A 17,500-nucleotide genomic window follows, 5' to 3' on the forward strand; every position below is an offset into this window, starting at 1 on the left:
TACCTTCTTTATTCCAGTCTTTCTTCACAACAGCGCCAACTATGATACACATCTATTTATAAATGAACTTTCAAAAACACCAGGGAATATTTCTGCCATAACAAACACAAGTCAAAAGTATATTTCATTTTCAAAAATGATATTCACAAAACCTTTAACTCGTATTAGGTTTCTAGATTCTTACAAGTTTATGGGAACACCACTAGCCTACCTCGCATCAAATCTAAGCTCCACGGACTCTTTTCCAAATCTTAATTCATTCTTTCCAAAAGAGGAAATTCTCACTAAAGAGGAAATTCAGATTAAAGAGAGAATTCAAAGTAAAGAGGAAACTCTAATTAATGAAGAAATTCTAACTGAAGATGAAATTCTAATTATAAAGAAAATTCGAACTAAAGAGGAAATTCAGATTAAAGATGAAATTCTGATTAAAGAAGGAATTCTTACGAGAGAGGAAATTCAAACAAGGAATGAAATTCAAAGTAAAGAGAAAATTCTTACAAGTAAGGGAATTTATCCTTATGATTATATGGATTCATTTATGAGATTTAAAGAAACACAACTTCAAAAGAAAGTTTCTATAATAACCTTTATGAAGAAGAGATAAGTGATAAGGAATATAAACACGCACAAGAAATATGGAAAATATTTAAGATAAAGAACCTTGGAGAATATCATGATTTATATCTAAAAACAGATGTTTTATTGTTAGCTGATGTGTTTGAGGCTTTTAGAACACTCTGTCATAATAAAAATTGTTATGGATTAGACCCTGCCCACTATTTCACAGCTCCTGGTTTAGCTTGGAGTGCAATGTTGAAAATGACAAAACAAGATATAGATTTAATCAGTGATGTTGATATGCTTTTGATGATTGAGAAGTCCAAGAGAGGTGGAATATCACAAGTATGTTCAAAAAGATATGCGAAAGCAAATAATAAATATCTCCCAAATTATGATAGTGAAAAAGATAGTAATTATTTGATGTATTTTGATGCTAATAATTTGTATGGATGGGCAATGTCTCAATCTCTACCTTATGGTAAATTAGAGTGGGTGGAAGAAAAGGATTATGAAAAGGCTTTGATGAATATTGTTATTTCTTCTCAAGAGGAATTGAATGACGAAGAAGAAGGTTATTATTTTGAAGTTGATTTGAGGTACCCGAGTGTTCTTCATAATAAGCATAAAGACCTTCCTTTTGCATGTGAGAAAGAAACCCCAAAGAAAGAATGGTTCAGTGATTATCATAAAAGTTTTAATATTAAAGGCAAATCAACAGAAAAGTTATTAACAACATTCTATGATAAAGAGGGATATGTTTTACATCAGAGAAGCTTAAAACAGTTTTTGAGAGAAGGATTGAGAGTAGCTAAAATTCATAGAGTTTTAAAATTTAAACAAAGTCCTTGGGTGAAAAAGTATATTCAATTCAATACAGATATGAGAGCAAATACAAAAGTAAAATTTGAAGGGGACTTTTATAAATTAATGAATAATGCTGTATTTGGAAAGACTATGGAAAATGTTAGAAACAGGCAAAACATTAGATTCGCAACATCTTGGAAAGAAGCTTCGAGATTGATAAATAAACCAAGTTTTGAGAGAGAAGAGGTTTTTTCAGAGAACTTTTCTGCAATTCATATGAAAAAGGAAAGTATTGTAATGGATAAACCAATTTATATTGGAACAGCAGTTCTTGATTTATCAAAGATATTGATGTATGATTATTTGTATAATGACTTAAAGAAAGAGTATGGTGAAAATGTTTCATTGTTGTATATGGACACTGATAGTTTTATCCTAGATATAAAAACTGATGATGTTTATGAAGATATGAAGAAAAATATTGGAGTATATGATACAAGTAATTTCAGCAAGAAGAGTGAGTTATTTTCCAAAAAGAATGAAAAGGTTATTGGTAAGTTTAAGGATGAGTTGGGTGGAAAAGTAATGAGTGAGTTTATTGGATTGAGAGCAAAGGCATATGCTTATAAGTATGGTGAACAGATTGATAAGAGGTTAAAGGGAATAAAGAAATATGTAATAAAGAAATCAATAACTTTTAGAAATTATTATAATTGTTTGATGAATAAGAAAGAAGAATATAGGAAAATGAATACAATAAGAAGTTATAAACATAACATATATAGTGAAGAAGTAAATAAAAAGGCATTAGGAGCCTTTGATGATAAGAGATTTATTTTAGATAATGGAATAGATTGTGTTCCATATGGATATTGTATGATAGAGTAAATAGAATAGATTGTGTTTTAACGATGGGAAGATGGGTTAGGGTTTTTAAGGGCTACCGCTTGGTTTTTCACAATATATAAATGGTTAAACCAAGTATTAATCAAACTAAAGAGTGGAGAAAATCTCAGTCTTGGTATATAAATGGAAAACATAATGAATGTGAAAAATATCAAATAAGTCTTATTGAAAAAAATAACTAAAACAAAGGTAAATAAAACAAATAAGCGAATTAATTTAAAAACTAGTAAGTTAGAGGATGTAAAGAAAAAAATGAATATCCTTGAATGGACTGAAAACTTTGATGGTTATCAATTGAACAATGAAAAAACAATTTACTATAATCTCAAAATTATATGTGGCTCAGGAGGTGGCCAGATGAGAGCATTAAGAGAAGTTTATCATTTCGTAATGGCACAAAAGGGGTATCTTCAAAAATATAAAGATTCAAATGTTTTGTTTGTCAATATTTTAGATGGGGATTATTGTGCAAAGAAAATTAAACTATTGAAGGAATTTGAGAATGAACAAATCTTTATAGGTTCAATGAGTGAGCTGTTCAACCCCCAGGTGTTCAATTCAATAAGGTTCAACCTCCAAGTTAAAAGGGGAGACAAATAAATATACCTTGGGATAAAAAGGGGGTTTATTTTTAGGGAAAAAAAAGGGAATCGCTGAAAATCCCCCATTCATTTACATGGGGAAAAGTGAGCCAGAATCAGTATTCTTACCCTACTTGTATGTGTATGTGTATGTATATATATATGTATGTATATATATGTATGTGTATGTGTATGTATGTATATATATGTATGTATATATATGTATGTATGTGTATGTGTATGTATATATATATATATATATATATATGTATGTATATATGTATGTATGTATGTATGTATATATATATATATATATATATATATATATATATATATATATATATATATATATATATATATATATATGTATGTATGTATGTCTATATATATATATATATATATATATATATATATATATATATATATATATATATATATATATATATATATATATATGTAGGGTAAGAATACTGATTCTGGCTCACTTTTCCCCATGTAAATGAATGGGGGATTTTCAGCGATTTATATTTTTTTTCCTTAAAAATAAACCCCCTTTTTATCCCAAGGTATATTTATTTGTCTCCCCTTTTAACTTGGAGGTTGAACCTCATTGAATTGAACACCTGGGGGTTGAACAGCTCACTCATTGAACCTATAAAGATTTGTTCATTCTCAAATTCCTTCAATAGTTTAATTTTCTTTGCACAATAATCCCCATCTAAAATATTGACAAACAAAACATTTGAATCTTTATATTTTTTAAGATACCCCATTTGTGCCATTACGAAATGATAAACTTCTCTTAATGCTCTTGTTTGACCACCTCCTGAGCCACAGGTTATTTTTTGTTAAGCCCCGCCCACTTTTCTTTAAGCCCCGTCCACTTTTGTTAAGCACCGCCCACTATCCACAAGGTATTCAATAAGCCCCGCCCACTTTTCTTTAAACCCGGCCCGCTTTTGCTAAGCCCCGCCCACTTTTGCTAAGCTCCGCCCACTTTTCATGAGGTATTTTTTCTAAGCCACGCCCACTTTTCCTAAGCCCCGCCCACTTTTGCTAAGCTCCGCCCACTTTTCATAAGGTATTTTTTCTAAGCCACGCCCACTTTTCCTAAGCTCCGCCTACTTTTGCTAAGCTCCGCCCACTTTTCATAAGGTATTTTTTCTAAGCCACGCCCACTTTTCCTAAGCTCCGCCTACTTTTGCTAAGCCCCGCCCACTCTTACATCATTTCCAGTTCATCTCTGACTCACAAAGAAATCACTAGAAAATTACAGGATGTTATGGTTTTGAAAAATTTCCCAATGAAGGCTTGCCTAGGCTTGCCCAGGGAATTTCCAAAGGAAACCACACCCACCAGTCTTTCTCTATAAAAGCTTCAAACCCAGGCTCCATTTTAAACATTTGTTCTTGCTGGCAATGGTGTTCTGTGTGCTTGTCTCGAACTGTCTGTCTTCTATGGAACTAAACCTTCAAGTTGATGAACTGGATTCAAACCTCTTATCTATTGAGGTAAGATTTTTTATTTTCCTATTTTCAAACTTTGATTGAAGCATACTCATTTAATAATTAAATAACTTAATTAATACATTATTATTTTCTCTCACAGGAAATTGTGTCTGAAATACGAAATGAAAATACTGCTTTTGCTACAACTTTGGGGGAAATTGTTGGCTTGGTTGAAGACCTTGAGTGGGATGACTTTGGTGTTCCTTGGAACTCTCTGTCTTGCATGGAACTAAACCTTCAAGTTGATGAACTAGATTCAAACCTCTTATCTATTGAGGTAAGATTTTTTATTTTCCTATTTTCAAACTTTGATTGAAGCATACTCATTTAATAATTAAATAACTTAATTAATACATTATTATTTTCTCTCACAGGAAATTGTGTCTGAAATACGAAATGAAAATACTGCTTTTGCTACAACTTGGGGCGAAATTGTTGGCTTGGTTGAAGACCTTATGAGCGACCAAGACCCACAGAACGAGTTCGTCCTTGATGACCCAACCAAAGAGTTATACCTTGGAGACCAGCAAAATCCTGAAAAAGAGTTTTACAGCAATAGTACTCATTGTGAGTTATCAAGACAATACCCACTGAACAAGTTATACCTTGATGAGCCAGAATACAAGTTTTACCTTGGAGACTCACAAATTTTGAAAAAATCAAGAAATGAGTTCTGCCTTGATGGTTTAAATAACTACCTTGGAGACTCAGGAAAAGGGTTCTGCCAAGATGGTTCTAAATATGGGGCCTACCTTGGAGACTCACAAATTTTGAAAAAATCAGTAAATGAGTTCTGCCTTGATGGTTTAAATAACTACCTTGGAGACTCAGGAAAAGGGTTCTGCCAAGATGGTTCTAAATATGGGGTCGACCTTGGAGACTCACAAATTTTGAAAAAATCAGTAAATGAGTTCTGCCTTGATGGTTTAAATAACTACCTTGGAGACTCAGGAAAAGGGTTCTGCCAAGATGGTTCTAAATATGGGTCCTACCTTGGAGACTCACAAATTTTGAAAAAATCAGTAAATGAGTTATCCTTAAGAGACTTTGTAAGTTGGTTTTACTTTGAATACTTGAAATGTGGGTTCTGGATTGATAACTCACAATGTGATACATATCTTGGAAACTCAACGGGAATGTGGTTATACCTTGAAGACTTGGAAAGTTGGGTTTATGTTGGACACTTGAAACTTTTTTGGGGGCTTTTATTTATTTATTTATTTATTTATTATTATTATTATTTTATTTATTTATATTTTGGAGACTTTTGGAGTTGCTATCACTCTTTGGGATCTAAACCTATCGATGTAGTTCTTTGTCGGATGGTGCTTGATGGGAGCAAGATCAAGAAAGTTCTGGGAAGAAAGTGCAGGCTTACTCCCCCTTTCTACGTCATCAAACCTGAAAGCCTTAAAAGACAGAATTGGAAGAAGAGAAAAAAAAAAAAAAACGTAAAATATATATATATATATATATATATTTATATATATATATAGGTGGAAATCTCATTTTGAAAAAGACTGTGTTGGGTGAGGATTGAGTTGGGGTTGAGATTTTGAATGTGAGGGTTGGGGTTGAGATTTTGAATGTGAGGGTTGGGACACACACACATACACATCAACAAACAAAAGTTAAGCCTTGACTATTCAGTTGAGGATTCTGTGTTTGGGGTTCACAGATCTAAGAACGTCCCCCTTGACACACATTATATACTGTTATACACCTCGGACTTGGCCCTCGAGTGTCCACAACGGTGTATAGTAGGAGGGAGTGAAGCGCCAACCTATTGCTCCCATTGCACACACACACAAACAAAAGTTAAGCCTTGACTATTCAGTTGAGGATTCTGTGTTTGGGGTTCACAGATGTAAGAACGTCCACCCCTTGACACACATTATATACTGTTATACACCTCGGACTTGGCCCTCTAGTGTCCACAAAGGTGTATTATATGCTTAGTTTTGTCTTTTGTAATTCCTGTGAATAAAATGAACCTAAAATCTCTTCCCCTTCCAAATCATATATTTTATAAGTCCAAGGAACTGTATCTATTACATCAACAATTTTAAAAAGTTCTTTCGTCCATCGTTCAGTAAAACCCTTTTCAAAATGAGATTTCCACCTATATATTCTTACGATATCACCAACTTTGAACTTAGGTTTTCTGACATTAATCTCTTTTTCATATTTTAATTTTGTAAATGTTTCTGATGGCTTCATATTCGTTGACGTGTGAATCGTGTCATTATACTTATCCACAATATCCTGAATAAAAGATAACCATTGTTGTGAACCGAGTTGTGTGAATTTTTTATATAGTCTCTCTTTTAAGGTACGATTAAAACGTTCAACAACAACTGCCTTCCCTTCATTAAAGGTACTGTATAATGTAATACTGTTATTTTTTAGAAAATTCATAAATGTCTTGTTATAAAACTCTCTACCCTCATCAGTCCACAATTTCTTAGGTTTTCTCTTACTTTTATTAAATATCTGTTGAAAAGCTAACATAAGAGTATTACCTGTTTTGTTTTTTAAAGGGACAACCCACGCATATCTACTCCTCAAATCAATAACGGTTAAAGCATACTTGTACCCCTTATCATTATTGAGTTCAATCAAATCAGCAGACCAGATATAATCAACTTCCTTGGAATAAACTTTCCTTCTCTGAAACTTTGTGAATATTGGTTTATGTAATTCATCAGCTAATTGCTCTTCAGTCTTAATGGTATCATTAGAGCCTATAAGTTTTTTGAATTTCCAAGTCCAAGTTTCAATTTAGCATTAATCATCTTCTTCACGATGAACCTATCAACTTTTTCTCTCAAGGTTGGATTTTGTATCAGAGACAAATTATACAACATTTCTCTATCGGCTTCATGCTTTTCTTCCAACGTTGTGGTATTCCCATAATCAATATCGTGTCTCATGCACACTTCATCAACTCTATTGATTGGTTTACTCCAGGATTTAGGATTGTTTGCCTCATCTAATCTTTTATCCAAGTTTGTGCCTGGACCACAGAAAGAATACCCTGGAAGATGTAATTCCCCTGGTATTCCAGTAGTTGTAAATTTACTTCCTGATAAAAACTTTTGTATATCTCCTCCGAGTTTGTGTTTGGAGATAAATTGATTTTTTTTTGAACCACACACCGAACATATACCTTTTTGTATAACCCTGTTATTTTTACTTTTAATATATGAAATATTTTTAGTATTAGTTTTCTTTTTACATTTGAGACAATAACTCATTTATTTATGAGAAAAATTTCTGCAGAGTGCAAAAACCTTTTTAGTTTCCAACATGCACATTTGAATCTTAATTTTTAAAACATAAAGAATCCTTAGAAATGCCTTCACTCTCTCCTCCATTTATTTAAGAAAAAACTTGAATTAAAATGAATAGCTTGACGATGCTAATAGTTTTGTTGAAAGTATTGCAAATAGACTTGTTAATTCTTTGTATTCCTCCTTGGTGGGTTGAGTTATTTTCTGTAATACCTCTATTCTTTTTTGAATCTCACTGGTTTCCATACTATAATATTTATTTATTCTCTCTCTTTCCTCCCTCTCTCTCTTCTCTTTTTCCTCCTTCTCTTTCTTCTCCCTCTCCTCCCTCTCTCTCTTCTCTCTTTCCTCCCTCTCTCTATTCTCTCTTTCCTCCTTCTCTCTCTTCTCCTTTTCCTCCTTCTCTCCCTTCTCTCTTTCCTCCCTCTCTCTATTCTCTCTTTCCTCCTTCTCTCTCTCCTCCTTCTCCTTTTCCTCCTCTTCCCTCTCTTCTTCAACTCCTTCCTCATCCCTTACTATACTTGAATCGTTTACACCCCATAGAATATTATACATATATTCATCAGGATTTCTTGTTATTCCTGTATCCAAAATAATTTTTTTACAACAGGAAACCAATAAAATTTCTTTTGAATTTCTAAAAGAGCCTTACCTTTTCTTAACCTTATAATTTTTTCATTATTTAACATTCTAATTAAATCTAAAGTTGTTGGTTTATCAACATCAGCATAATGCCAATCTTTTATTGAAAATACCTCATTCTTGTGTTGTAGAACATATTTATTAAAATACCGAATACCCTTTTCTTGAAGGTATGCTTGGACACAGAAATGATAATTTTCTTGAAGCCTTCTTGCTGTCATTTATGTATTAGAAATATATGTTAGAATAATATTATGGCACGAAACACCTCCCCATCTTCCCATAGTTAAATCATTTTGTATTTCCTTACTTATTATATATAATCCTGTTTTTTCTGTTTTCATGAGATAAACAAGGGCAAAACCATTATTATATTTACCCTTATTAAATTCTTTTATTTGTTGTTTACTAATCGTGGCTCCACAAAACTCATTCTCGATACCAAGTGGATAATATTCTTCCTTACGAGACTGATTTAATTGTTCCAGGTCTTCGAGGTTAATTTTAAATGACCAATTATACCCTAAATCATTCATATCATACCCCCATTGTTCTATTCTCATACAAACGATACGCCCTTCTTTATAAAAATTTATTTTAATTCGAACTGTGAATTCTGTATGACCTGGAGATAATATCAACACTTCTGTATCTTTAGAATACACAGCCGTTTTATTTAAGTATATATATTGTGATAAATCGCTTAATCTCACCAAGTCATTTGCGTCAGTCGGGCTTGGATAATTTTTTAATTTATAAGCATTTTTCATGTTAATATTTTTGTTTATATTATATTTATGTCGTTCAGCCTGTGCCTTTGTGTAATAATTTGATAAATCAATATCCAGTTCTTGAGATACACCAAAGATAGAACCATCTTTACCAACATAAGTCATTTATATTAGATTAAAAATAATATCATAAAATTTTTTATTTTTGTTGAGTTGAAATAACACATATAGACATAATTGACCACAACACTTGGAATTTAATTCTTGGACTTGAAATGTTTGATAAACACCATTCTGTAAGAATTTTATGACTTCAACAGGTGGTGGAAGACCAAAACTATCAAAATAATATTTGTCTTGACTATTAAAAATACAAACCCAATGAGAACCGTTCCCATCATTATCTTCTAAGTTCATAATAATATTCTTTGTATGTTTCGACACATTTGTTAATTCATCTCTCATACAAATAACCACATTATGAATTTTTAATTTCTTACAATATTTGGCAAGTTGTAAATTTGATGTTGTATTCTTTCCAAATTCTTTCAACCACTCATCAATGCTCATTTATTTATTAGAAAGATATAATCCATTACCTCTTTTCGTTAATTTTACACCTGCTTGTGCTATAGAAGAAAGCATATCTCCAACTAACAATCTCGCTTTATCAGGCAGACCTTCAAGTTTTTCAGCAAAATCTACAATTACACCACTTCCACTAATTTGTTTCTCCAACTCTTTGTTATGTCTTTCCAATTCTTTTTGAGCCTGGAGTTGAGCCTTCCTTTCGTTGGCAGTTTTGACCGCTGTTGAAATACCACCCGTCAATGCTCCAACCGCACTTAAACCAGCAAATAAAGGAATTAGAAATGGGAGAAATCCTCCACTCGTCTCTCTTATTGAATATTTTTTCAACATTGGTTTTGTCATTTTAATTTTAAGTGAGCCAGTGTCATTCAAGATTTTAACCTGTTCTCTTGTGAGCAAAACATCAATTCTTACTGCTCCTTTTCTCTGAATTGTATTAACGTTAATCGTACAAGGCTTTTGATTTTGAACACAAGATGATAGTTTATGAAGATTGATTTGATTAACATATACCCCAGTTGGTACTTTGCCACTCATTTATTTAACAAAAAATTATGTGAGACTAATCATCACACCATTATCTGTATTAATCTGCAATTCTGTTTCTTCCAAAAGCAAACAATATGTATCAACTTCTTCACTCTCTCCTCTTTCAATGTATAGGGAAGTATCCACTCGATTAGACTTTATAGTTTCTTTTTGAGCGCTCAGGTCAAACGTATAGATTGTATACAAACTTTTAAATGCTGTCATATCCAAAATAGGTTCTTTATTTCCATTACTTTCACACACCTTTTGGTAAGACTTGTATGCTTCAGCAAAATCATTTTTTCCCAATTAATTTCCAATCTATCTCGTGGATAAAATGTTCCATCTAGAGAAACGCGAAGTTGTTTCACCTTAGCATTATCACTCAATGCATTATTCTTATCAGTCGCAGTATCACCATCTGGCTTTTTAAAAATCATCCACAGATATCGTGGCTTTCCTTCCAGAACACCCAAATTCCACGTGTAAGTAGTTTGATTGAGTTTAACGTGTTGACATCTTCTTTTGAGGTATGATACACTGAGTGGTTTTTTGAGTTAAGTCTTCGATTCAACATCTCTTCTGTTTTAAGATTAGGAGTATATTCACTGATATACCAACTCATCTCCTCAATTACAAATTTATTCTGATCACCAAAAGCATTACCAACACCAAAAAGCAATCTATTTTCATTATCATTCCTTTGTAGTTGAAATCTAATTTTAAGACCATACAGAACTTTATCATAATCACAAAATCCAAATATACCTTTAAGAGGAACTGCCACAGTAAAACTATTTTCTGCTTTTGTATCATCATTATACATTCCTTTCCTTTGAATATATCCAGGGTCTGTGTTTGTTCCCGTTGACATATCAGGAATAAAACCTTCGACAGACCCCTTTCCCATTCTATCACTGAATGTATAGAGTGTAAATTTCATCATTTCAGATACAGCAGAGACATAATCAACCGCTTCAACTTCTTGTGTTCCAATATACAATCGCACACTATCAAACATTTTCCAGAAGAAATCATTTACAAGTGTAGCGTTTGTGTTATTCCCAGCCTTAGTGAATTTAAATTTACACAACAAGAAACTTTCGGAGAGATTCAAATAGGTTTGTTGATTATTTATTTCAAAACTTTTTGTACCATTTGTATTCCAGTCTGTTCCAGTTATTGCATTTACCTTGAAGTAATCTTCTTTTTTAGTGGAGTTTGAGATAATAATAGTATCATCCAAATCATAGATACTATCAATTGCTTCCATACTTGTATTTATTTAGGAAAAAAGATGTTAAAACTTTTGAAACCCTGATCCAAGTATTTGAATTATTTTCTGTCGTTCTTGGGGGACAACTGAGTTTTACCTTTCTTAATTTCTTTTATTGCTTGTAATTTATGAGATTCTTTCTGAGCATCTTTTATACTCTTTACAGCACCTGCTACATTTCCCACAGCAGAAGCAGTTGAACCAATTAGGTCTTTATGTTTAAGAATAGTTGAACCAATACCCATGAGAGTATCAATTATCCCATCTCCTCTAAATTGATGTCCAACACCCCTTTGTCTCTTAGGTTTATAGTATCCTCTACCAAGATACATACCTTCACCCTTGTAGTACGGGAAAGGAACATCCCATCCCCTGTAATTATTTTATATTTTCCCAACTCGTGCTTCCTCACAATAACCATCGTATTTATTTATTGAAAAACTTCACGTAGGTGAATTCTGATGGATATAACTTCTCCATTAAAAGAAATCACACGATTATCTTGGTCGGTTATCCTAAAATTTACTCTGTGTATGGTTTTTCCTGACACAGGTAGATAAACCAAATTTTTAGGCTCCATATTGAATTTATAACCAATTGGGGTTGAGTATGCGCTGAATGAAAATATTGTATTTGTTTTTAATCCATCATTATAAGCACCATCAATCAAATCACAGTGAATTAACACCGAATTTATTCCTGAGGATATTTGAATGACATTATCACTGTAAAACGTCCCATTAGTTTCAATCTTTTTTGAGGAGAAACCTAATAACTCTCTAAATGAATTATCAATTGTGAAATCAACCTTGTAGTTATTTTTAACTTTAATCGTTGATTTTGAAGTATGTTTTTGAATGTTTATAACAATATTTTTTGGTTCATCACCCTGTTCTTTCATAAGACGAGCAATTTCGGAAGATATTTGAGAAATCTCGTATGCTCCGGGTGAGACTGTTATCGATTTGTATCCACTTCCCGGATTATAACTAAACTTGTCATTTTTCTCGGTTATATTAAATAAGGTATTATAAGTCTCCATGGACAATAAAGATGCCTCATATTCTTTTGTTGTGTCAAGTTGTAGTGGGTATGGGAATGAAGATGTGTGGTCGCTTGTTGTGAAATTAAAACTCAGGATTGTGCTTCTCATCTTATTTAATATGAGTTAAAATGTCTTTATATTGAGATTTATTAATTATTTTCATGTTCATCAACTGGTCTAAAATGGCTGATGCTTCATTAAAACAATTGTTATTTCCAGCCTTCTTACTGCCGAACAACAATAACAGTCTATTAACTAATTGCGATGGGTCATTTGGAAGAAAACTAATACCTGAACCAAGGATACTTAAAGCCTGAATAATGTGTTTCTCCTTCTCATTCTTCCTACTTTTACCAGAAAGAATAACCTTATAATTTAGAGTGTTCAGCAAATCAATATATACTCTATCATCATTATTTTCCATATCCAATGGTTTATCAATATACTTTGATTCATCCCTCACAGTTGAACCTTGTCTTCCATCTTTTGTGAGAAGAAACATTAATCTCGGAGTTAGTTTAACAGGGGGTTGAGCAGAACTTAAGAACCTTAATTCATCATTAAATATCAATACCTTTTCTTGAACAAGATGAAATATTGCTGGTTGTTCTGTTGGAATGAGTCCTGCTTTGGTTTTTGAATCCGCTGAATATTCATTGTTTTGAACAGCATTCACAATATAATCAGGGGGTTGATTAATCTCTTCCAGTTGTTGAAATAAACCTTCATCATCATATTCTAATTCTCCTAAATGCTCTAATTCTTCCTCCGTCATTTGACTGAAATCTTTTAACATTTGAAGCTTTCTAGGAGTATATTCTACTGTGGGAACTGTGGAAACATCTTTCATTTTTTCTTGGGAAGTTTTTAAAAGTGGTTTAAAAAATTTCTCTTGTTTTTTTCAAATGCTTCTTCGCCCGTTAGTTTCTGTCTGCGTTTCTTCTTTATGTCTTCCTGTTGTTTTACAACTTTTGAAACCAACTCTTGATGTTCCTTAAATCTTCTTGCTCTTTCTTTTGTATCCATTTATTTATTGTAAAATATCATTTAATGAATTGTAAAGATCAACAGGGAAATTTTCCTTTTCTTCATCATTCAAGTAGATGTGTTCAAATAAATCCTTTTCTTTAAATATTTCATCAAATTCTTTATTAACATTAATGCGAGTTGTAATTTCTTCTTCACTAATCCTTGCATCTCTGCTTTTCATACGTTTGTGTTGAGTTTCTTCATCAACATCAAAACCGAATGATAAAATCTTCACTCCGCTCAGATATTTAATAATTTGTCTCGTTCCTTCTGGATTAGTTTCTAATATCCCAACACCACCAGATTTTAGTTTCCTTAACTCACTCTTACAATGTGAATATTTTGTTGTACCAAGAGAAACCTCCTCAAATATTTGTCCTTCATTCCTCAATCGCATATGTTCCTCCACTGAAATATAGTGATAATCTTCACCTTTTACTTCTCCAGGTCTTATTGCTCTAGTTGTTGTTGATACAATGCGTATCACGGGGTGTTTTTTAAGTAAATTTACAATATTCTCATTTGTACTACACAAGAACCTTGATTTATGAAAGTTTTTTCCAGAAGCAGATTTACCCACAAGATTTATAATAATAGTTGTCATTTATATATGTAATTGTTTATAAAACAAAAATTATATCCCTTAATATCTCATCTTGTTTCACAACAATATATTTATATTTTTCAGTCGTGTGCTTCATATAATCCTCAAATTTCTTTTTACTACATAATGTAGAACAATTATCTCTCCAAAAATTATTGATATCTATTGAATTTAACTTGAATAAAATAAAAGTATTAGCATTGTTTCTGATGGAACGACGAGGAAGTTGAAAGTACGATTGACTAAGATAAATACAATTACAAGAAGAATGTCTCCCTCTTGTGTAGTAGCTGTCCATTACCGTTTGGTTTCTCTCATTAACACAATCATCAAAGATAACGAGGTTCTTTTTTGATTTATCCAAATCTTGGGAGACGGTATATCATCCGTATTATCACTAAGAATACAAGTTATAAGATTTGATTTCTTTTTACATCTCTGTGTATCACAAAATAGTTGAATTATATCTTCAATGTTATAATCATTTAGGTTTTTGACGTTTAAATAAACCTATTATATCTTCTTTTTGAAGACCAGCATTAAAACCTTGTGAGAGTAGTTGATACTCTGGTTGAAAACTCGACTTTGTGAAAATTATTAAATTATCATAATCTAAAAAGTTGGGAGTGAGGAGCATTTTTAAAAGTAAGCAGGTTTTTCCACATCCACTTGAACCAACTATGAGACATCTTAATGAATTTGGGAGATTTTTATGGTTGTTAAATTTTATCTTATTTTCCCAAATAGGTAAAAAATCATTCATTTATATATTTGAAAAACAGGTTATTTAATTTATTATTAGCTTTTTTAGAAACTCTATATTTTATCCTAAGTTCAGGTTTAATTTCAAGATAATCCATTATTTTATTTATACAATATCTTGTGTTGATATTTCCCTGAAAATTACATCCATGAATAATATACAACAACAATCCTTTGAACATTTCTCTTATACGTTCAGTTTCTTCCCTTGTAAGGAAAGGTGTGTTATCATCCTCATACTTTACATTCATTTCTCTAATCAATCTTGTAAAGTAATTCATTTTTGGTGTAAATCTAAAAGAATTATTTTCCTTTTTATATTTTTTATTATCATTAATTAGAAGATAATCACAGAATATACATTGTTTATAGGCTTTTGACTCTGTGTTTAATCCCTGTCTTTCACACGCAGGACAATTCTCAAATTTGTCATATGGAGAATCAGGAAAGTCTAGCATATTTATAAAGTAAAACTTTACTTAAACTGAAATTCATCTATACTTTCAGTTGTATATTACCATCGATATCGATATACTTTTTTCATTATCAGATTCAACGACAACATTTTTTATATTAAAGGTAATTTTAAAATTATCGTTAACTACTATTGAACGAAATGTCATTTCACCTGATATATTAACATCCTTTATTTCATCAAGATTTACATCTTTAGGGTTGTTGAAAAAAATACAAATTTCTCCTTGCATATTACAGATGGTCTTATCTTTTCTTTCTAAAGCTTCATCCATAAGGTTTTTGTTCTTTGATACTTTTTCTTGTTTCATTGCTTTTTCTAGTTTTGAATATATTACTAGAAGGAGAGGAGAAACTTTTGTTAGAGATACTTTAATTGATGTTCTACCAGGTATACTAAAAGCCCTTCCACTGAAGGAAATTGAAGAACTCATATTATTTACCATAATAGTTTTTATCCAATAGTTGTTATATTTATCTTTGTTCAATTTTACATCCTTGACATATTTCTCAGTATCTTTAACAGATGAAGAGATTGATTGAAACTTGTCTTTTGTGTCTTGAAACATTGTATTTATTAAGTGAAAAAGTTGGAGGATAAAATGTTTTTAAGCACAGATTCACCTATAAATTAAACGAAATTTTCATCAAGAAAATTTTAGTTTAAGCAAAGTTTTATTCTATAAATATGGTGAATACAACGTACTGCGATGTTTGTAATCACGAATATAAACATTATAGAAAACACCTCCGAACCAACAAACACACATTTAATCTATTTCATCAAATATCTCCTCTTGAGTTGGAAAGAAAACATTGTGATATCTGTTCAAAGGATGTTTTGAAGAGTAGTTATAATCAACATCTTCAATCACAAAAACACAAGAAAAATGAGTTTAAAGTAAAGGGAGACTATTATATTAAAAACACTGATGAGGCATTTAAAGGGCATATAAAAATAAGGATTTTTCAATTTGGAGAACCCAGTCCATCATCAATAGCTGAATCAATTGAAATAGTGAAACCCGATGTTGAAAAATTTATTAAAAAGACATTAAAAGAAATAAAAACTTTAAAGTTTTATATGGGAGTGAAAATGAATATGAAAAAGACAAGATGAAGAACAAACTCCTTATATGAGAACAGATCTTCATTTTATAACATCATTTCAAGATTTTTTGAATAGTGGGGTTTATGAAGAACTATCAAGACAAGAGGAGGATGTTGATAATACAGTGGTAGGAAGTGGATTCAATATTAAAAAAATCATCTTTTTAGATATACACATTCTAAAATCAAACCCTCTTAAAGCTTCTTCTTATATTGAATTACCAAAAGAAATAAAACTAAAGAAGGCAGTTGTTAATATTAAGAACAATGATAATAAATGTTTTCTCTGGTCTGTTCTTGCTCACTTACATCCACCAAAATGTAATTCAGAAAGAGTAAAACAATATATGAAATATGAGAATACCTTGGACATTAAAGATTTTAAATTCCCAATGCCATTAACAGATATTCCTAAATTTGAGAAAAAGAATAATCTTTCTATTAATGTATATGGATTAACGGATACAAACAAAATTCAAATATTAAAAATTTCAAACAACTATAAAAATGAAGAAACACACATTGACCTTTTATATTTTAGTGTTGGAAAGAATTCACATTACACATACATCAATAATTTATCAAGATTAATCTCTTCTCAGGTATTCAGAACAGCAAACAAAATATATCCTTGTAAGCGATGTCTTAATTCATTTCATACAAAAGAACGATTAGAACAACATTCAAAATATTGTAGTAATCATACATCAGCTGTAATTACAATGCCTAAACCTGGTGAAAAGATTTATTTTGAAGATTATAATAAATCTATCATGCACCCATTTGTGATATACGCTGATTTTGAATGTATCCTTAAAAGATAAATACTGCTTCTCCTAATCCAAAAGAACCATATACAAATAAATATCAAAAACATATTCCTTGTGGTTTTTGTTATTATATCAAATCATCTGTTGGAGAAAAGTATAACAAACTTGAACATTATCGTGGAAAAAATGCTTCACAAGAGTTTGTAAAACGATTAGAAAAGGATTGTATAAGACTCACTAAATTAATGAAAGAAACAAATGAACCGATGAAATTAACCAAAG

General features: G+C 31.4%; 1 protein-coding gene and 1 long non-coding RNA gene across 3 annotated transcripts in view; both read left to right on the forward strand.

Annotated features, from left to right (window-relative positions):
• The window catches only part of LOC147032718 (uncharacterized), a 142,286-nt gene that overhangs the window by 37,043 nt on the left and 87,743 nt on the right, over positions 1–17,500 (forward strand). The window lies entirely within an intron of this gene.
• LOC147032719 (uncharacterized) lies at positions 3,487–6,656 on the forward strand. Its single transcript, XM_085870567.1, has 3 exons — positions 3,487–4,366; positions 4,464–4,640; positions 4,738–6,656. The coding sequence occupies exons 1-3, from the start codon at positions 4,274–4,276 to the stop codon at positions 5,857–5,859; spliced, it is 1,392 nt and encodes a 463-aa protein (XP_085726693.1). The 5' UTR covers positions 3,487–4,273; the 3' UTR covers positions 5,860–6,656.

The sequence above is a fragment of the Eptatretus burgeri genome, chromosome 2 (assembly GCF_056783735.1).
Source record: "Eptatretus burgeri isolate ZD-2024b chromosome 2, Ebu_testis_v1, whole genome shotgun sequence".
Lineage (NCBI taxonomy): Eukaryota > Metazoa > Chordata > Myxini > Myxiniformes > Myxinidae > Eptatretus > Eptatretus burgeri.